This window comes from Chiloscyllium plagiosum, chromosome 5 (assembly GCF_004010195.1).
Source record: "Chiloscyllium plagiosum isolate BGI_BamShark_2017 chromosome 5, ASM401019v2, whole genome shotgun sequence".
Taxonomy (NCBI): Eukaryota; Metazoa; Chordata; class Chondrichthyes; order Orectolobiformes; family Hemiscylliidae; genus Chiloscyllium; species Chiloscyllium plagiosum.
The window spans coordinates 2,518,944-2,541,670 of record NC_057714.1 but is presented as its reverse complement, the minus strand read 5'-3'; the positions used below and the strand labels follow the sequence as shown (position 1 = coordinate 2,541,670).

Genomic DNA, 22,727 nt, shown 5'->3' with positions numbered 1-22,727 from the left:
CTTGATATGGTGGGACTGTCTTATATAGTGAGGATGAGTCAATTTGAGCATATACTTGTTGGAATTTATAAGTTGAGAGGTGACCTTATGAAGCATGCAGGATTCTTAGGGGATTTGACAGAGTAGTAGCAGAAGGATTCCCCTTGTGTGAAAATATGGGACAAGAGTGTGTAATCTTGGAATTAAGGGTCACTCATTTAAGACAAAGATGAAGTGAGATTTCTTCTGAGGGTAGTGAATTTGTGGAATTCTTTACTGCAGAGGCTGCAACATGAAGTATATTCAAGGCTGAAAGAGAAGGCTTTTTAATTAATAAGGGAATCCATGGTTACAGGGAACAAGCAAGAAAGTGGAGCTGAGGATTCAGATCAGCCATGATCTATTGACTGGGGAACAGACTTGATGGGCTGAATGGCCTACTTCTGCTCTTGCATCTAATGGTCTAATCTTAAAGTTGGATTCTTTGTTAACTCTCTGTAAGGAATCTGTGATTGTTATCCTATGTAATTTCGACCCATCTGGTGGTGTTAAATATGCTGTGCCACTGTCTTCTACTCACATTTAAGATAAAATTCTAGATTCAAATGTTTTATGAAAAGTGCTAAATTAATCCCTACAGGTTCTTTGGTGGCTTAATTCGTGACATCAAAAGAAAATCGCCATTCTATTTGAGTGACTTCAAAGACGCATTTAGCCTGCAGTGCTTGGCATCTATTCTTTTCCTTTACTGTGCCTGCATGTCTCCTGTCATCACATTTGGAGGGTTACTAGGGGAAGCTACTGATAACAATATAGTGAGTATCTAAGACATGAATATAGTTTTTTATGATCTTTATGATTTTAGTTTGTGCTGTTTACTCTACAGGATTGAATTCTACCAAGAATGATATTCTTATTATAATTTTCTCAAACCAGGTAGCCTTTTTTTATAATTATTCCCTGCAGATGATTTGTTTGAACATTTTAGATTTTGGGGAAAAAATTGTTGAGAGAGAAAAACTTTTTCTGGTTTTGGGGAGCTGGAAATACTGATATAACTAAGGGCACGGTGGCTTAGTGGTTACCATTGCTACCTCACAGTGCCAGGGACCCAGGTTCGATTCCACCTTCTGGAAACTGTCTGTGGGGTGTTTTCACATTCTCCAGCGTCTGCTTGCGTGTTGTCTGGGTGCTCTGGTTTCCTCCCACAGTCCAAAGATATGCCGGTTAAATGAATTGGCCATGCTAAATTTCCAATAATGTTCAGGGATACGTAGGTTAGGTGCATTAGTTGGGGTAAATGTAGAATAATAGGGTAGGAGAATGGGTCTGGAGTGGGTTACTCTTTGAAGGGTTGGTGTGGACGTGTTGGGCCAAATGGCCTATTTCCACAGTGTAGGGATTCTATGATTATTCAGGAAAGTAGTTTAAGGGTTTATTATGTGCAAAAGGCAGTGACAGTCTGGCAGCAATCTTTCTTTCATTTAAAGCAGTGCAGGGTAAAGATTTTGCTGGGCAGCATTGTTAAAAGGCATGGAATCGATGCTGATGAACGGAGGTAGAATCCAAATCACCACGATCTTGTGAACTGGAGGGACAGAATCAAGGTGCAATATGGTCTACTGTTGTTCTTATGTCTATGGAAAAATAAACCTGTGTTAAAGAAAATTTATGCCGTTTTGCAGCACAAAATGTTTTAATCAATTTTAATATTTGAGATGTGGGCATTGCTAGCAAAGCCTGCATTTATAGCCAATCCCTAATCACCTTAAAAGCCACCATGCACGCAATTTCCATGTAATGTAGGCGCATCCATAATGCTGTTAGGTAAGGAGTTCAGGATTTTGACCCACTGACAGTGAAGGAACAGTGATGTAGTTCAAAATCAGGATATTATGTGGCTTGGAGGGGAAACTAGGTGGTGATGATCCCATCTATCTGCTGCAGTTGACCTTCAAACATTATGGTGGTTTGCAAAGTGCTTTTGAAGGAACCTTGGTTCTTCATTGCCATTAATGAAAGCAGATCACTGTACAAGCATGAGTTTACGAAATGCCGTTTCCTTCTGAGGTGAAGCCTGAAGTTGATGATTCTGTTTAAAATTACATGATTGATAAGTAGCTTCACAATATTCTGAGTCATTGCATTGGATATAGAGCACATAAATTGTCCATTTGGACCAGATAATTTATGCTGATGTTTACTCTTTCTAACCTCTCTGCTTTTCCTTGTCTAAATATATAATTGTAAAACCTGTTCCCTTTTTCTTTAAATTTATCTCTATTATTTATTTCAACCACTCTCTACATTCATGCCATCATTACTCATTGGATAAAGCCATTATGTCCAATTCCTATTTGATTTCATGTGTTTTTTTAATTCTTTTGTTGCGTGTGGGTGATGTTGGTTACACCAGCATTTATTGCCCAGCCCTAATTGTCTCCTGGGTAATTAAGAGTGAAACACATTGCTCTAGGTCTGGAGTCATGGGTTGGCCAGACAGGTAAGGACAGCAGCTTCCTTCCCTATTGGACATTAGTGTGTCAGATGAGTGTTTTCTATCACCCGATACTGGCTTCATGGTTGTTATTAAACTGTTAATTCCAGATCTTTGTAAATTTTCTTCCTATCTTGTATTGATGGCCTCTTCCTCTTCCCCACTAGTGGAAATATTTCTCTCTACATTATCTTTATTAGACTCAAAGGAGACTTGGCCTGCCAAGCCTCAGCTGATATATATCTTTACATTTTTAGTATCATGTTTGTAAATTTTCCTTATTATCCCTCCAGTGTGTCTGTATTCTCTTCAATATGGCAACCAGAACCTATAGGGTTTGATGTAGATGAGGTTTAACATAACTTTCCTATTTAATATTTCTGTCACTCGTAAACAAAAATGCTTGATCATTTAAATGGCTTTGCTAACTTCTGGTTACTTTGATTGGTGTACGTATAATTCAGTATACCTTTGTTCTTCTGCTACACATGACTTGCAACATTTATGACAGAAGTGACCTTATCACAAAAATCTACTGTCTTATATTAGTTGTGTTTTAGTTATTTGTAAGTTATTTGCCCGTTCTGTATGTTTATAATGTTCTCATTTAATTTTTCTAGTCCTCATTAGTACTAATAACTATTGAACACTCTTCTTTATCCACACCGCTTAAAAAAAAGAAACAATTTCTCCATTTACAGAAGTTCACATTTTAATGTACATTAAAATGGCAGTGATTCCAGCACAGTTCCTTGCAGGACATATTTTCCCACATTTTGTCACTTGTAACTGCCCATTACCACCTCTGTGCTTTGTTGCTGGAAGCCAGTTAGCAAATCCATTCTGCTACTTGTCCATGACTCTTCTGTGATCTTCATTAACCTATTACGCAGCATCATATTGAACATGTTTCGCAAAGAAATTGCCTCAAGTTCTGATGAAAGGTCATCAATCTTTCTGGCTCACCATTTCACACTAAAATTCCATATGCTTTCATATAGAAGAACATCAGTGTATGCTGTCCTCTCCAAACCCTGCACCATCCTGAAACTGGACACTATATTGCCATTTCTTCATGGTTGCTGGGTCACAATCATGAAACTCCCTCATTGACAGCACTTGTGAGTGCACCTACATCCCAGAGAATGCAGCAGGTCAAGGATAACTCACCATGACCTTCAAAGACAATTTAGATGAACAGCCAGTGATACCCACAACCTGTGAATGAATTTTAATAAAAATTGGGGCAGATGCAGCTGCAGTCGAAATCTTGATTCTATCCAAACTTCTGTGCAATATGTGGTGTGTTAAACTGTAAACCTGAAAACTTAATTGTAATTCTTCTGAAACTGATTGTAGATTGCTTCACAATTCATAGAACATTCAGGATGCTGCTGAAGCAATCTGCAAAACAACTTCTTTCCAAAGCAAAACTAGAAACCAGAAACAAAGAAACTACATTAAATAAATGAAAATAAATTTCTGATTTGCTTTTTCTTCCAGAGTGCAATAGAATCTCTCTTTGGGGCTTCAATGACAGGAATTGTGTATTCCTTATTTTCTGGACAGCCGCTTACAATTTTGGGAAGTACAGGACCTGTATTAGTGTTTGAAAAAATACTATTCAAGTTATGCAAGTAAGAATGTTTCCTTTTATTTAGTACTATTGAGAAGAAAATTATATTGTGCTGTAAAATGTAATACATCGTGCAACTGTGAGGGTTGTGTAGAAGTTGACTTAAGCAAAGGTACTAAATATGCAGTCTTAGAACAGCAAGTAAATGACATGGTGTAAATAATTCATTTTGCTGGCTTGTGTCACTTGTCAAAGTCGAATTTTGTTCTCAAATCTATTAAAATAAGGGTCAAGCATGAACAATAAATCAATTCTCTCTTGAAGTGGGGAAAGAAAAGGGAGGAGAGCTGTGATTATTTGGCACTCCTTCAAATGTGCTGAGTAAAATCAAATAAGGATTGTTTTGCAAATCCCAAGTGCAAACTTTAACATTAACTTGGTCTTGCTATTATAATGAATTTTAGTAATAGAATTTAAAAAAAAAATTCATCTACCACTTGCTGGAATAACAGTGAGTCAAACAGAATCCAAGTTATCAGCCGTTCCTTTCGGTAGAATAAGAAATCCACTAGCATGAAGCCTGTGACAAGTCAAACTTCCAGACTGGCAATTCTAGATTAGTCACATTTAGATGTGAGTGACAAATGATCGTGCCAACCAATCAATGGAGTTAGGTCACAGTAATATAGTCTTAGCACATTTTGAATGGTGTTCTATAATTAAACAACTCATTGGCGGAGAAGGCTCCTTCAATATCCTGATCATTAATGAAGGGAGAGTTCAGTGCATCAATACAACAGATCGGGCTAAAGATTTATTTACTCTAATATCAACAACACTGACGTCTACCTGACATACTGGATGGTTGTAAAGGTATAAGGTAAAGATATGTCCTGCGCACACAAAGCAAGATGAATCCAGCCCAATCAGTTACTACCTGTCAGTTTACTCTTTTGATCATCAATGAAATGATGGAAGGCGTTCTTCAACTGTATCACAAAGAAGTGTTGATACTCAGATTGGGTTCCACCAGGAGCCCTTATCATCTCGCCTCATTAGAGCCTTGGTTCAAATCTGGACAAAAAAGCTAAACTCTAGAAAGAATGTAAGATTGACTGCTCTTGACATTGAAATAGCATTTAATTAAATGTGTTGTCAAGGAGTCCTAGAGTCAATGGGAATCCTGGGAAAATCTCAGTTAGTTGGAGTCATTCCTTGCACAAAGCAGCATGATAGTTATTGGAATTCAGGCATCTCTGCTCTGCAATATCTTTGGGCTGCTGCACAGTGGTAGCAGTTTGTACCAGCTACAGGATGCACTACAGACATATACCACGACTACTTACATGGCACCTGTCAAACACTAACCACTGCCATCTAGAAGGACAAGAGCAGCAGATACATGAGAAGACCACCACCTGCAAACTCCCTTCCATCAATCTCTGTCATGATTTGGAAATTTATCACTGTTCCTTCTGTATCACTGTTAGAATCCTTTTGTATTTGTAGAATAGATTTTTTTTTCCCTAGAGCTAACTACAATGTTAAGTCTTATTACTGTACACAATCAGATTCTTGTAAGTATAAACATTTTGAAAAATAGGCACTTTTAATATTTCCTGCATAACTGTTTTTGTTTTGGTTATTTTGACATAGCATATTTGTAGATAGGTCAGGTTACATAAAGGGCCTGATGCTCCATTTACTATAAATCTATAGGTGAGCCACATGTTCAGTTTGACACATTCATTTGTCACTAATGAATCCAGATTTCAGCACTGCTTGTAGTGTTACTGTTTGTGTAACACAGTCATTATTGATTTCTTATTCATAAAATCGTATCATGGTCTGCCTCAAAATTATATCTCGTTCTCTGGAAACTACAGACTGGTGGATCTTGCATCGGTGGCTGGGAAGCTATTGGAGAGAATTCTTGGGAATGGGATTTATGCACATTTGGAAAAGCATGGCCCAATTAGGGACAGTCAGCATGGATTTGAGCAGGTCAGGTCATGTCTTATTCACCTCCTCAAACATTTCAAAGGTGATTGATGAAGGTAGAGCAGTGGATGTTATTTACATGGATTTTAATAAGGCTTTTGACCAGGTCCCTCGTAGTAGGCTCATCCAGAAGATTTAAGATGCATTGAATCCATGGTGACTTGTCCACATAGATTCAGAATTGGCTTGCCCATAGAAGGCAGAAGGGTAGTAGTGGAACATTAATTTCGGGCTGGAGGTCTGTGCCTGGTGGTGTTTTGCAGAGATCCTGAGATGGGTACCTTTATGTTCTTTCTGATGGTAAGATAAAGTCTTTTTTTATCTAATTTGGATCAGAAAATTCAGGTCATGCCTCCATGTTATTCATACAGTTATCCCAATATACTGGCTGCTCGTGGATTCATATTGTTTTTGTTGTGATATTGTCATATAATAATAGGTTCCATTTTGCACATGTTTGGGACATCCCAAGTGAAAAATCCATTTTCATATATATCAGTTCCATATACAAACTCTAAGTAAAAGCACAGTACTGTAAATGTTGGATATGTAAAATAAAAACAGAAACTGATTGACTAACTCAAGCAGGTCCTCAGTATCTGCGGAGAGGAAAACTGGAATTATTGTTTGAGCTCAATATAAGTCATCTTTGGATTTCTGCTTGGTAATTTAGTCTTAATTGCTTTTATGCTCTTCCTTACTCTGAAATTGTATGCTATTTTCACACTGTGCCCTATCAAGTTTTGTTTTTTTTAAGATGTAAACTATTCTAAATCCCTGTCAAATTGTGACGCTTATTTATGATTACTAAGTACTGGATTTATGTTGTCTGTAACTAACTAGAAAAGAGTAAATGAAGGATATTGATTTCTTTATTTAATGAGCAGGCATATAAGAATCCATCATACCTCTGGCACATATTGATCTGAAGTTTCATTACCTACATCTCTTCAGGGGGGAAAAGAGCAAGGCATCCTTTAGGCACCAAAGTTGATTTGAGGCCAATGCAATTATGTTCCATAACACAACAGAAATAGAAACAGAAGTAGATCATACAGCCCGTTGAGGCTACTCCACCATTTAGTAGGATCATGGCTGAACGAACTCACCTCATGTCCACTTTCCTGCTGTTTCTTCTTTCATGCGTTTGGAGTTTCTAAGTAAACCACTTTGCGTTTGGACAAAACCTGGGTTTAAATGGTGCAAGGATGAAAGTTTGAATTAGATTGAAAGATTGCAAATGTAACCCCTTTATTCAAAAAGGGAGGGACACAAAGCAGGATAAGTATCGACCAGTTAGCTCACATCCATCTGTTTATCTGAAGATTCAGTTCAATGCTGCCTTCGTGGTTTGCTGACTGCACTTGTTGGGATGGATGCTGGATTGTAAATTGGACCTGAAAAGTCACATCCAGATGCAAGAAGCCGTTACTAAAAACATTATAGGGCACATAGAAAAGTTAAAGGTAATTGAGCATACAAAATTGTTTTTGTGGAAAGGAAACTAATGCACTGTGGATAAAGGGGAATCTTGAGTGATATATTATACTTAAATTTCTGGAAATCTTCATTAAAGTGTCACATGAATGATTATTGTGAAAATTAAAAGCTTCTGGTATGGGGTAAAAACATTAGCATGGTTAAATGATCAGCTAGCTAGCTAATAGAAGCACAGTATAGCTACAAGTGGGTCGGTCTTCTCTTTGGCAAGTGGTAATAGGTTTACCTTCTCAATTTAAATAAGTTACTTGGTTTAAAGGATTGAAGTTATGGTTACTAAATTTACCTTGAGATAAAGATAGGTAGGAAAAGTAAATAAGAAAGTTGCAAATGGGTTGGGTGAGTTGGCAAACACAGAGAAAATGGAGGTTATTGTGGGGGAAATGTGAAATTAACAGCAGATGTGGAAATAGAAGTCACCTGTTTAAGACAGCTGAAGAGATTTTTCCCTTTTCTTCGAAAAGGGCCAATGTCTTTTGAATTCTCCTCCTTTAAAAGATCATGGAAACTGAGACCTTGAAAATTTTTCAGGCATAGGTAGATAGATTTTTGTTAGGCAAAGGATGAAAGCTTATTGTGGAAAGTGGAAATTTGGACTTTAAGATTGCAATCCAATCAGCTATGATCATACCAAATAGTGGATAGCTGAGGAGCCAGATGGCTGCCTCCCACTAACTCTGTGTTCATCACAAATGTAACTGTTTGTGTGAACATTTGTAAGGATCTCTTCCCCTGGCTGCCAAATATCTGTAAATTTTACCCTGCAATAATGAAGAAAGATGCTTCTGAAGTATTATAGTGGTGTAAAAACAAGTCGTCATCTCATGATAGCCAAGACAGCAAGTACAGATAATTCAATGTGAGACAGTCATTCTAGTACATTTGAACTACATGTTGCCATATGAAACAGGCCTCTAGTTTGATTTATTTATATATTTTCTTGCTGAAAAGCTGATTTAAATGCATATTTCTTCTATTAACAGGGAATATGAACTTTCGTATCTCTCGCTTCGTGCCAGTATTGGGCTCTGGACTGCATTGCTGTGCATAATGTTGGTTGCCACTGATGCAAGTAGCCTAGTTTGCTACATAACGCGCTTCACAGAGGAGGCCTTTGCTGCTCTTATTTGCATTATATTCATTTATGAAGCACTGGAAAAGCTCTTTACTTTGGGAAAGAAGTTTCCATTTAATATGCAGAATAATCCAGAAACACTTACCCAATACTCGTAAGCAGAAACTTTTGACAAATTTTCTTCCATTTTTGTAATATAGACTGAACTATTTTCTGTGACTCCCACTGCATAATATTGGTTTTTAAACTTTCATTGATTATATTGTAATTCATTTTTAATTGAGAATTTGCTGTGTGCCCAGCCTTTTAGAATGCCCTTACCAAGAATGTCTAACCTGCCGCATCATAAACCTCTGAGTTTTGTTTTTATAATTTGATCTAACTTGTACTACTTCCATTAACTGCTGGTAACTTTTACATTCCCTGTAATTTCACTGTTGAAAAGTAGTACTGTCTTGTTATTAGTTGGTGATTTGACATATTAATTGTATGATGGTTGCCAAAATGGCTACCTAGTTCGATTTGATCCATACATTATTTTAAAACATTCTTTGCAAAGGATATGTGAAAGAAAATTTATAGCATCTTTATGCATTCTGACCTCTGTCTCAAGATTTTTTCCTGACTTCCATTTCATTAATTTTGCAATCAGAAGTTTGTGTTTTCTGTTTATTGGTCAATTATATTTAACAAAATAAAGCCTTTGTACTAAAATACCAATATTTCAATCTTTCACCTTCTTAGCTCTACCAGGCATTCTGAATATTTCTCTCCATAACTTCTGTTCCTTATTTCTGCTAATATTGTAATGGAATCATTCATCATTTTTCTGCAGTGCTTGATTATTCCTGGTCTCAGAATGGGGTGCAAATGTAGTGGCCAAAACTTTGAAGATTTGCAGAGTTCCAGGTTTAGCAAAAAAAGGTTCTGTTTACATTTTATGGTTTTATCTACTTAAACTGCTACCTTAATTACAATTTTACTTTCACTGCTAGGTAGTTCTTTTATTTACTTGATTTAAGATTTATTAGGAGAGAAGCACATCTTTGAGTTTATTATAGAGAAAATGCATTTCTATCACTTGTATTAGTCATCTCATCACTAAATATGTAGGACAGGTGGAAAATTGCAATTTGAAGTGCTACCTTTCCCCACTTTGATCTGTACAAATCCCCACACAAAGGGTTGAACAAACTCACCTCATGTCTACTTTCCTGCTGCTTCTTCTTCCATGCATTTGGCGTTTCTAAGTAAACTTCTTTGCGTTTGGACAAAATCTGGGTTTAATTGGTGCAAGGATGAAAGTTAGCCAGGGCAAATAATAAATCTTGGGATCTTTAAACTACTGTAACTGTTTTAATGTTACAAATAAAATTTCTTCATTCACCATTTCAGTCAAATGCCACAGGAAAAGGACTTGTATTTCAGCTGAGGTTCAAATTCTTTTGTTTCAAGGCATTCTCAAATTGTGTTCGCAGATCATGTTTACTTATGTTTGAGTTGGCATACATTTACCTTTTGGCCAAATGGCTCATAAGAGGTGAAGTATTCCTCATCTGGTTTCCATCCAGTTGCTAGACGAAATTGCTAATTTCAGATCTATTTCAAGACAGTTGAGGAGTTGAAGTCAGGTCCTTGCCTAATCTTTGTGTCACAATAATGCCCATTTACTAATGGATGCACTACAATGCTCTGAAATATTTTGCATTGTTTTGAGCATTTCTTCCATTGTGTTAATTGCACTGGAATGCCTGCATTTCTCAAAATTGAACATTGCACAAAGGAAAAATTTAGAGAATTTAGAATTTGACTTGTGATGAAGGAATATGTGAAGCAGCATTGTAATAATAGGACAATATTCCACTGAATTAGTTTAAGCCCATGTTCAGATGTGTTGGAAATTGTTTTACTTATTTTAATAAGTAAAAATTTCAGTTGTTGACTTGTTGCCTTAACATCTGTATATGTAAATTGTTTCCTTTTCTGTATGAGTGGACAGATTTGTTGTTTTACCCATTTTTGATGAGTGGGATTTTAATCCATACTCTGTATGTTATATATACTTATATGATCCATGTGTTGGATTAATGATAAGGTTTCATTCTTCAATAGAGGGGATTCACCATTCAATATGATTATGGTTGATCTGATCATGACCTCCAATTTCACTTGCCTGCCCTTTATAACCCTTGACTCGAGTGTACATCAAAAGTTTATATAACTTGGCTTTGGAAGTGCAGTCATTGAAGATATACAGTGTTCTCTGGAAATGGAGCATTCAAACATTTATCAACCCTCAAAAAAATCTTCCTTCTCCTGAACTTAAGTGGGAGACAACTTCATTCTGAAACTGCCCCCAGCTCTTACCCTGTCAAACCTCATAATCTTAGGTTTTATAAGATGACCTCTTTCGTTCTTGTAAACCCCAAAGACTGACAGGCCCAATTTGCTTAAGATTTGTTCAAAGGCAACCTCTTCAACCTGGTGAACCTTCACTTAAATACCTTCAATACAGTTATAGAATCTCAAAATCATACAGTACAGAAGAGGCCTATGAAGTCAATACTGCCAATAATTCAATACTATCTACACCAGTCCACTTTCATGCATCAGATCCACATTAAATGTTATGACATAAATGCTCATCCAAGTTCTCTCTCAAGGTTGTGAGGCTAACTGCCTCGAACACCCTTCTAGACAGTGAATTTCAGAGCCATGCCATTTCTGGGTAAAAACCGTTTTTATCAAATCTTCTCTAAACCTTCTACCTTTCACCTTTTTTAAAAAAAAATTGTCCTTGTTAGGGACCCTTCAATTAAGAAAAGCTGCCTTGTATCCACCTTGTCCATGTCATTCTCTTTCTCTCTCCCCCCCACCACCACCCCATATAACCTTATTCACTCTATCAGGTACTGCCCGATCTTCTCTACTCCAAAATAAAACAACCTGAGCTTATTCAATCTCTCTTCTTAGCTTAAAAACTCCATCCGAAGACGCATCCTAGTGAATCTCCTCTGCATTCCCTCCAATGCAATCACATCCTTCCTATGGTATGATGAGCAGAACTGTGCATACTACTCCACTGTGGCCTAACCAAAATTTGTTACTGTTCCAACATAATCTCCCTGCTCTTATAATCTATGTCTCAACTGATTAAGGGCAAGGTTTGCCATCTTAACTATCCTATTAACCTGTTGCACTGTCTTTGGGTATCTCTGGACAAGCATGCCAAGATCCTCAGTTCCGCTGAGTTTCTTAGTGTCCTACCTTTCTACTCCCTTGGCTTGTTACTTCTACCAAAGTGTGTGACTTCACACATCTCAGGCTTAAATTCCAATTGCCGCTGATATGCCAATCTGACCAATCCACTTACATCCTCCTATAAGCTAAGATCTTTGTCCTCAACATTAACCACCTGGCCAATCTTTGTTTGATCTGTAAACTTACTTACTTATGCCCCCCGCCCATACTTCTCATCTGCACCACTTACGAGTATCGCAAAAAGTAAGGGATCAGCACTGATCCCTATGTTATGCCACAGTACTCTGGGCTCCAGTTGCACAAAGAGCTTTTTAACCACCAACTGTCTCCTGATGCTAAGCCAATTTTGGATCAAACTTGCCAAATTAACCTGGATCCTATGAACATTCAACTTCATTATTACTTGCCCATGTGAGATCTTGACACACTTGGTCACCTTGAGTAATTCAAGTAGATTTATTAAGTATGACTTTCCTCTGACAAAGCCATGCTGAAAATCCCTGATGAAGCGTTGCCTCTCTAAATGGAGGTTAATTTTTTCCTTCGATATTTTCTCAAATAATTTCCCAACAACTGATGGGAGCCTCACTGATCTATCTGTGCTACCCTTGTAAAGTGGGACTACATTAGCTGTACTGCAGTCCTTTGGCACTTCCCCCGTGGCCAGAGACTATTTAACATTTGGGCCAGAGCCCTGTTATTTCCTCCCTCATCACCCAGAGCAACCTGGAAAAAATCTCCATTAAATAAAGAGGCACCAGTATTCTAGGTATGATCTCACCAATGCCTGTACAGTCGTAACTAAACTTTCTGTTTGACTTAATTGTCTGCTGTACCTCCATGCTTTTTTTTTTATTCTTGAGGATACCCAGGTCAGTCTGTACCACAGTATTCTGTGATCTCTCTTCATTTATGCCATCTGCTTTGCTTTTCATTAACAAAGTGGGCAACCTCGCATTATGCTTCCATCTGTCAAATTTGTGCTGCCTTGCATACCCTAACTATATGACTTTGCAGACTGTATCTTCCGTTGTAACAACCTTTATAATCAGCAAATTTAACTGTAGTATATTTGCTTCCTCATGCAAGTCACTAGTTAATATGGATTATAAATTGTTGACCCAGCACTGATACTTGTCTGACTCTACAACCTGAAAATGACCCATTTATCCTGCTCTGTTTCCTGCTTGTTCTATTATCCTTTGTTTATGCTACTGTATTATCTTCAACACCATGAACTCTTAGCTAGAGTTGTCGTGTTTTTGTGTAGAACCTTGACAAACATATGTTTTAAAATCCAAATAAGTGGCATGTATTGATTTTCCCTATTATCAATCCCTAAGAACTCTGAAGCATTGTCACACAAAATTCCTTTCACAAAATTATTTTCACAGATTTGTATTAGACCTTAATGTCCTGCTATTACTAATGGTTTGTAGCATTTTTCCCAAGAACAGCCAAAGCATCTGCTAACTCAGCACCACTGTTAAAGAATCTAGAATGCATGCAGTCAAGTTGAGGAGAATTGTCAGTATTTAGTCCTAATAATTATAATACATTTTTTTTATTTATTATTATTATTATTATTATTGATTGTTTTGAAGTTCTACTTTTGTTCCTCCCTGATTTCTTTTATTGGGTTGCTTTGTCATGTCTTTTTCCATGTTGTGAAGACAAGTACAAAATACTTATTGCAAGCCACTTGGCCTTAAATGGCAGAGCAGACTTGGGTCAAATAACTTATTTATGCTTTTAATATGTATGTTCGTACTTACAAGAGTAAGTTTTCTATAGAATGGAAAGGGTAAACTGTTCCCATAAATTTTCCATATCAACAAATTATTAATCATTAAACTTGCTGGAGAGAAATTCGTGCCCTTTTCCCAACATAAGTGGTCTTATCAGGCATCTCAAACAATAATAATTAACTTCTCAGCCTCAACAGCCAAAAATAATGACCTGCTTCAGAAGTCCAACATATACAGTATGTTGCTTTTGAATGTATTAACAAATAAGGATACTTCAAAAAGAAACAATCTTTGTAAATTCCCACACTCTAATCCACGTGACAACTGGCTAGTTTGTTGTAAGTTTTACTGACTGGAACTGTGTTTTCTGGAGGGACACAGTAATCATATAAATGCTCTAACCTTGCATTTTAATTTTCAACATTGAGCCTTCATATGCCCTGTATTTGTGATCCTTTGACTCAAACGTGTCTTCAGGATTGTGTCTCATCTTTGTTAAGAAGGTGCATTTCTTCACCCTGGGCATTTTTCCCCTACTGCCAGAATTCTTCGTTCATTTCTCTGAGCAGTGTTACAATCAATGGTAGTGATACAACAGCAATCATTCGTTACTGCAACCTCCGAACCTAAAATAATTTATTGTTCTGTAAGTGGGTCCTCATTCCCAAAGGGAATCTTGCAAAGTCTTATTCAGCCTCCTTCAACCTGTGCCAACTATCAAGCATTCTGTAATTTTTCTAGAGAGAAAGAGACATCTGATTCTGGTTTTACTTCATTTCTAAACTTTCATCTGTAAGCCTCTTGCAAAAACTACTAGGCATTGCGCTCAGTAATTTTCATTATCATATTTACCAGATTGTTTGTCTGAATGACAAGAATACACTCCTGCAGTAAATGCAATAATTTTCTCCAATGAGGCAAAAATACATTAAACTCGTTATTTAGGACAGTTTCTTTTCAATCTTTAAGAGCTCAGTCTGTTCTGCTCCCTCTCGTTTTCGTGTAGAAAGTGAACTCTTAGAAAGCATCCTGCTTGTAATTAATACACAAGCAGTTCACTTTGCTTTCCCACAGTAATAATTCCTTTGTTTCTTCCCCTCAACCAAAAGTAGTTATTTTTCACTTGTGTATTGTGGAAACATGTTAAAATTGCTACCAGCATCAGTGGGTTTCTGTTTGCATTTCTTATCTCATGGCACCTGGATCACGTGGATATGTATCCAAGCTGAGATGCTTATTGAGAAATTTCCATTTTACTTAACATAATTTCAAAACATACAAAAATTCTTGTAAAAGTCTAGATTCAAGATAAACTGCAGAAACTCTTTCTATATTGTATTTGCCAGTTAAGTGTCATTCAAATTTCTACCTCTTATTTTTTTAATTGTCTTTTCCTTATTTTGCCAATCTTCTGGCCGACCATTAATCTTTATAGTATTGTGTTCCTTTTTTTGTTAATTCTCTACCATTCTTAGTTAGCTATGTTGATTTATTTTTCTCAAAAAGGATTTCTTTTTCAGAGTTTGTTTTTGTTGAAAGTTATGACCTGTCTCCTTTTAATCTTTATCATTGCGTGTCTACCATCTTGCTAATTAATCTATTTTCCCAGCCCACTTAAACAAACTCTTCACACTTCTGTAATTTCTTTTATTTATTCCACTTATTTTACAGAAAATATTCTCATCCTTATACTGAATATGAAAAACACATGTTATGATCGATCTTTCCTGAAGGATCCTTTATATTAGATCATCAATGCTTTTCTGTTCCAAATTGCTAGGACTAAAATAATCTGGTTGGTTAACAAGAATGTTGTTCTAAAAGAATAATCTGTCCCAAATATCATCTTTGAACTCATTGCCAAGGCTGCTTTTGCCACTTTGATTTAGCTACATGTATGAAGATTACATTTTTCTGATTATTGTTGTATCTTTCTTGGTTATCTTTCTTGGTATGTACTCTGTACTGTGGTTCAGAGCTATGAGAGATCTTCAAAACTACTCCCACCACTGACTTATTTCCTTTTGTTGTTTGTCATCTCTGACTAACTGTATCTTGATCGTCTGAGCCATGATCATTAATCACTGCTAATCTCACTCTTGTACTAACTGAACTACCTCCAGCACTTTTTGCTTTCTTCCTGTTCTGTTGAAATTTCAAATGCACTTGGAATTTACTTTTGCTTTAAAATCAGAGGACCAGTACAGATAAAATTAGTTCATCTAGGAATTGAGCACTTTGTGATTTCCATTTGCTTGTGATATTTTTTAAATGTAAAATGTTTTAAATTTAATAAATTTTCTTAGGTGTGCCTGTGTTGAACCATCTAATCCTTCCAACCAAACCCTTGATATCTGGTATCGAGAAAATATATCTGCAGATAACATTTCATGGAGGAATCTAACAGTTTCAGTGAGTATTGTTGTAACGAGGTAAACTTCATATGTTATTAAACTGTTTCTAAATTTAAGACCGTGCTAGACATTCCAATTATTCTTATCTGCCTGTGCTAAATAGAACCTATCAACTGTTTTTGTTTTACAAAATAGGGCCATGTTTAAATCTGTCTTGAGCATGCTTCATTAATGGAACTTATACAATGTGGTGTTGACATTGTTGATTGCAAGGAAAGGAAGTGTTCTGTCTTGTAGTTATTGAAATCCTATTTTTGAAGTTAATTTTAATATCTTCAGGTTCTCAGGTTATCTGTTACTATTTCCCCATGTAGATCTCTCAGTACTCATTATGAAAAAGTATTTCACTATTGTGAAATTGATTGATTGCTTTTATTCTATTTTTGTTATCCATCATCTGGTTTAGTAATCCTTTGGTGAGGTATAGTCAGTCTGAGAATGAAATCAATTTTTTCTATCTAAATAGTGCAGATTAATTCCTGTTAAGAGAAATAGATCGTGCTGTATCAAAATGGATGTGCTTTTTTTTTCCAACCATCTCATAATTTGGCTGTCTCTTCATTTCAGTTAAAACAAGTATAAACTATGAATTCACCTAGGAACATTGTCCTTAAGAAAATCTTGACCTCTGTACCTGATTCCAAATTTAACAAAGATTATGTTTTTTTTTCAGTGGCTCTGCTTGTACTCTTAGATTAATTCATGCTTCTTCATTTTTTACTAACTATATTTGTGGTTATTTTATGCATCCACAAACTAGAAAATCATGGTGTTGTGGTTACAGCTTGCACTGTCATCATGAAAACTTAATTTATTCAAAGTTGGCTAAGTGTCTCATGATAGATGTACTGGTAGGTTCCTGTTTGCAGTGTCTTGTTGAGAAAAAATCTTGTGCGTCTGTGGAGTCAAATGATTATCTTCAGCAATGTTTAAAAAAAACAACTGCAGATCCTGGCAATTTGAAACAAAAACATTGTTGGAGAAAATCAGCAAGTCTGGCAGCACCTGTGGAGAAAAAGCAGAGTTCATGTTTCACGTCCACTGGTCTCCACATTTAACTCTGCTTTCGCATCACAGGTGCTGCCAAATCTGCTGAGTTTGTCCAACAATTTCTGAATGTCATCAGCACCAGTAACTGTTCAGAACTGCATCACTGGACTGGCTTCAACCAAAATTAATCATGAATGGTACAGGTGAATGAAGATCTCTTTCATTTTTAGTGGGCATGCTGACACTATCTTTGGCTGTGGTCAAGGCAAGTACCATAACCAAATTTGCTGAATCATTAGGAATAATTGTTTTGGCTTATGAACATGACCTCTGGCTTTAACCTCAGGCTTTCCAATTATGTTTACTTCTGCAAAAAGAAGCAACTTGTCCATTTGGGGTCTTAATGCTAAGACTTACCAGTTTTATTTCATGGCTATGTTTTGTAGTAGCACACTAGTCACTCTGACAGGAAGACATCTATAGAGTTACTGGTCTTTATTTCTACCTTCTCTTTCTTTTTCTTTTTGCTGGTCTGATTCTGCTTAGGATTAGGTCTAAAATGTCTAACCCATCTTCAGTATTGTGTTCAGTTAGGTATTCACTTGATTCCTGGAATGAAGAGGTTTTCTATTGAAGAAAGGTTATAATCTAACAAGTGGCTCTGCATAAATTTCTATCATGTATCCAACCCACAGATTTATGTATAATCAAGAGTGAAGTAAATCGACATCTACTGGTTGCAGTTATCACTTAGTGCATTAGTCTTAAGTGGCAATTAGATGGTTGAAGCCTTGAAATTCCATATATAACTTAGGTGAAAGTGATATTTTTGAGACCACTTTGGTTTGGTAAATTCCAGGGTTGAATTTTATACAATATTTTGATGGGTTGGCTTGCATACTTGATTTGGGGTCATGTATCATGATTGGTTGATCTACTTAGATGATTTCACTGATTAACTGGATACCCCTGACTGTTGCTATTATACAAATGGGTGTACTCTGGCAGGGTTTGGTCTGCTTTAGTTAGACAGATTGACCTGTTAATTTGAGTTCCTTGGTGATAGGTTGAACTTGGCAAATTGTTTGTTGGTTATGGACCTTTTGTGATATCTTTGCCATCATGGATAGTTCAATGTTAGCAAAGCAACAGTTCAAACTGATGGACAAGCAGATCGACAAGATGTTCCTGGATATCATCTCCTGCCTGCTACTTTTTTTTTTGGTGAAGTGAGAAGGCTTGCCAGAGGAATGGACTGCTAATCACTTTGTTCCCTGAAAATGAAGGCCTATTTTTACGGGAGGTGAATTAATAATTACAAATTTTTAAGCCAAAAGTCAAGATTCAACTTTAACATGAGGTCAATTTTTATACAGGTGTGTATATAGTATATCAATATAACTTGGTCAATGTGATTCTTAGGGACATATGGACACATGGACACAAACATTGTCTTCCTACGAGTACATGTTGTGAAAATTCCAGTATTTTGTTTGCTGAGCACTGTCGAAATGCTCATTTTTACATCCTCTTATATATTAATATATATTTAATTTGTGTGTTCTTTCTTAGAAATGTCAAAGATATGGTGGAATGTTTGTTGGACCAGCATGTGGACAAAATGGACCCTACGTTCCTGATGTCCTCTTCTGGTCAATTATTTTATTTTTCGCAACGTTTTTTCTCTGCTCCTTCCTGAAGCAATTCAAAACCAAACGTTATTTCCCAACAAAGGTAGGAAGCAATACATCCTGTGTTTCAATGTAAACAATCCTAACAGCTGGAATTTGACTTTTTTAATCTACTCTATTTAAATGTTTTCTAACCTTTTTGGTCTGTCTTTTCACAACACTGAATCTCACCAGCAAGACTTCCATCCCTGTTGGGGCATGAAATAGCACTAGCCATTGGCACATAAGATAATCTTTGTAACTGACTGCGAAACATTATCTGTCCCAATCTACAACTGTTAATGCAAACGATCATAGTTCTTCTTCAACTCTCTTTCCTTTTGTTGTCCTTTCACTTTTGTAGTTAGTGCATTTCTAGCAGTAGATTATGTTCCTGATCTTAGAGTCCCTTAAGTATTTGTCTTTGGTTCCCCCCTCTTCCTCATTGAGATATTGCTGTTTAGTGACAAATCAGCTGATATGGAGTTAGGTTCCTCATCTATGCTGATAGTGGTACAGTCTCAACCCTTCCACACTCTGTAGTTACATTGCTTGTCCAATATCCAGTCTTGAAACTACAATTTTCTCTTTATTCACTCGAGACATGGATATTGTTGACGGGCCAGCCTTTATTGCCTGTCCCTAAGTTGTCCTTGGAAGGTAGTGCATTAGATTTAGATTAGATTAGATTACAGTGTGGAAACAGGCCCTTCGGCCCAACAAGTCCACACCGACCCGCCGAAGCGAAACCCACCCATACCCCTACATTTACCCCTTACCTAACACTATGGGCAATTTAGTATGGCCAATTCACCTGACCCTGCACATCTTTGGACTATGGGAGGAAACCGGAGCACCCGGAGGAAACCCACGCAGACACGGGGAGAACATGCAAACTCCACACAGTCGCCTGAGGCGGGAATTGAACCCGGGTCTCAGGCGCTGTGAGGCAGCAGTGCTAACCACTGTGCCACCGTGCCGCCCACAATTCTTGAACTGCCCAATCCATGTGCTGTAGGTAGACCCACAGTGCCCTTGAGGGAATTCCAAGATTTTAGCTCAGCGACAGTGAAGCAATGGAGATATATTTTCAAGTCAGAATGGTGAGTGGCTTGGAGGGGTACTTGCAGGAAGTAGTGTTTCTATGTATCTACTGTTCTTGTCCTTCTAGATGGAAATGGTTGAGAGTTTGGAAGGTGCTGTCTAAAGATTTCTGGTGAATTTCTGCAGTGTATCTTGTAGATAGTACACATTGCTGCCCCTGAATGTTATTGAAGGGAGTGAATGCTTGTCGATGTGGTGCCAGTCGACTTGCTGCTTTATTCCTGAATGGTGTCAAACTGCTTGTGTTGTTGAAGCTGCACCCATTCAGGCAAATGGGAATATTCCATCACACTCCTGACTTGTACGTTGCAGATGGGGGGCAAAGCTTTGGAGAGTCAGGAGGTGAGTTACTTGCTGCCGTATTCCTAGTCTCTGATCTGCTCTTGTAGCCACTGTATTTAAATGGCAAGTCCAGTTGATTCTGATCGATGGTAGCCCCCAGGTTGTTGGTGGGTAATTTGACTTAAATACAGGTATATATGTAGAACACCACTGAATGTCAAGGGATGGTAGTTAGATTGTCTCTTATTGGAGACAGTGATTGCCTAGTATGAATGTTACTTGTCACTTAATAGCTCAAGTATGGATATTGTCCAGATCCTGATGCACTTGAACATGGTTTGGTTCAGCATCCAAAATTTCGCTGAACATTGAGCAAACATTGGCAAATATCCCCATTTATGACCAGTTCATTCAGCTAACGATGGAAAGGCCTTTTTCTTCATGCCTTTGAAAAGTTCAACTGTCATGCAACTGGATTATTTGCAATTATGGGACGGACTTGACCCCAAGCTAAGTTTCCAGTCCAATAAATTTTCCACAGCAACACTAAGCAACCACAACCTTCAAAACATTACTAATCTCAGGCCATTGACGCCCTTACCAATGCCATTTTTATTGATTTATTTTTACTCGACACATGTAAAAGCATTAAACACACGCACTCAAATATCTAAATCATTGTTGTCTTTCCCCTTTCTGACCACAATATATGATTAAACCCAAGCCTATTGCTTCCAACACAGCCAATTCCCAAACTTTATCCTGGCAATGTGTGCGGCATTCAAAGTGCATTAAATATATGTTGTGTGGTTGAATATCTAAGCTGGAGGTATTGTAAAATGTGAAAGTTTGAATAGAAGTTCAAATTAATACGTGCTATTTGAAAACAGCTTTCATCTCTTAAAGATGGCATTTTGACTGGAATAGGGTGCCTGAAGTCATTATTGCAATGTGTTTCCTCTGAAAAACTGTCAAAAGTAGCAAAGTAGACAAAATGCAGCTAGACTGTCATAAGCACTGGAACCTTTAGGAAGTTGTCAGAGGAAACAGATTCCCATAATGGATGGGAGACACTAGGTAGACTTTTGTAGTCATAGTAGTCCTGGTAACAAACCAATCGTGAATACCTGGATCAGTGCCACAAAATGTTCAGTGATCTTGAGTGGTGAGTGAATAAGTTTTTTTCAAATGTCAAATGCTTGTAAATGCACTACAAAACTCATGTTTAATGCGAGATGTCCATTCACTTTACCACAACCGACCTTTGTAAAGTAGGCCCCATTTTACACATCCAGAGCTTTCCCTTGCCCTCATGCACTGAGCGCTCCTGCGACATTCATGCTACAATTTTACAGTTGCGTACACTGCCAGTTTTTCACCCATGGTTGCTATGCTGTCCAAGTACAGGGGACAGCATTGAGTGGCAGGTGGATAGGCTTAATTGCAGTTCCACATGTTGATGGAGGATAAGGGACCCATCATTGTTTGAGTGACTATGACAGAGTTCATACCCAATCCTCCTCCCTCTCATCTCGCTTCCCCTCGTGGGTTACCTGCACTTTGATCATTAAGACATTTAAACTTCTGGTTTCTCATTTCCTCGCAATGCATCCTTCTTTTATGTACCCCAAAAACTGCAACCTGTCAGACATTGATGGAAGATCAGGAGGACAATGATGAAGATAAAACCCCATTCACTAATTGTCATGCATGCCGCTACCAGCTATAATGATGACCCTATGGCCCAGACGTTTGCAGAGTTAGGCTGACCACTGAGACCCTTTTACAATTGGTGGATGGGACCAATGTGTGGAAGTCCTACATCAATTTTCAGTAGGGTTCCATTTTTGTCAGCAAGGAGAAATGTGTAGGCATGAATTATGCAGGCAGGAATACTAAATGAGGCCATTTTTAATTTTTACTCCATTCAAATAGATCCTATTTTTTTATGTTCCAATGGTCTTAACCTGCAGTGTGGAGTCACAGATTTATTCAATAATTGGACATATTCTTAAGGGCCTGGAAGATCCAAGGGTCATGATCTGAAGATATTCAAATCTCCAACCCTTTCAACAGGGGAAATAAGGTTACGGCTGTTAGTTTAAAAATAAATACTAGCTGCTGGAGTGTTTTGATTTAAAAGTTCTTTTAAAGAGTACTGGGAAAGGAATACAAATGGGATAGAAAAGAGGTGCAAGCACTCATTGGATTGGAAAGAGCACTGCAGCTTCACATTCAAGTAAGCACTTTTAATACATTAACTTGTGGAAGTGGCCTGCAGTTGTGCTTTTTTAAATATTGACTCCAAGGCCATTTGAAATCCTGATTTTTCTGAAAGCAATCAGTGTTTGCTACCACAGTGTAGATTGGCATTATTTGTCATTTCTACCATATACACCTGGTACAGTAAAAAAACGAGACAGCGTTCCTCCAGGACCAATGTGTTACATGGACAGCACAAACTACATGATCATGCAAAGGGTGGCATAAAGTTCATAAGAAGTGCAAAACACACAAATTACAATGTAATAAAAGAATGATCGACCTTGTTCGAACAGCAATTCCAAGTTGTGCAAAGAATTTCAGATGGAAAAGATTCCGATCATACTGTGTGAAGGAGCCTGATGGCC

General features: G+C 37.4%; 1 protein-coding gene across 10 annotated transcripts in view; it reads left to right on the top strand.

Annotated features, from left to right (window-relative positions):
• The window catches only part of LOC122549662 (sodium bicarbonate cotransporter 3-like), a 157,912-nt gene that overhangs the window by 108,540 nt on the left and 26,645 nt on the right, over positions 1 to 22,727 (top strand). For all 10 annotated transcript variants that reach the window (XM_043689478.1, XM_043689483.1, XM_043689481.1 and 7 more), the window contains 5 exons: positions 620 to 794; positions 3,980 to 4,113; positions 8,537 to 8,782; positions 15,944 to 16,049; positions 18,614 to 18,775. In XM_043689478.1, the coding sequence (XP_043545413.1) occupies positions 620 to 794; positions 3,980 to 4,113; positions 8,537 to 8,782; positions 15,944 to 16,049; positions 18,614 to 18,775 (823 nt within the window). The remainder of the gene's footprint in view (positions 1 to 619; positions 795 to 3,979; positions 4,114 to 8,536; positions 8,783 to 15,943; positions 16,050 to 18,613; positions 18,776 to 22,727) is intronic.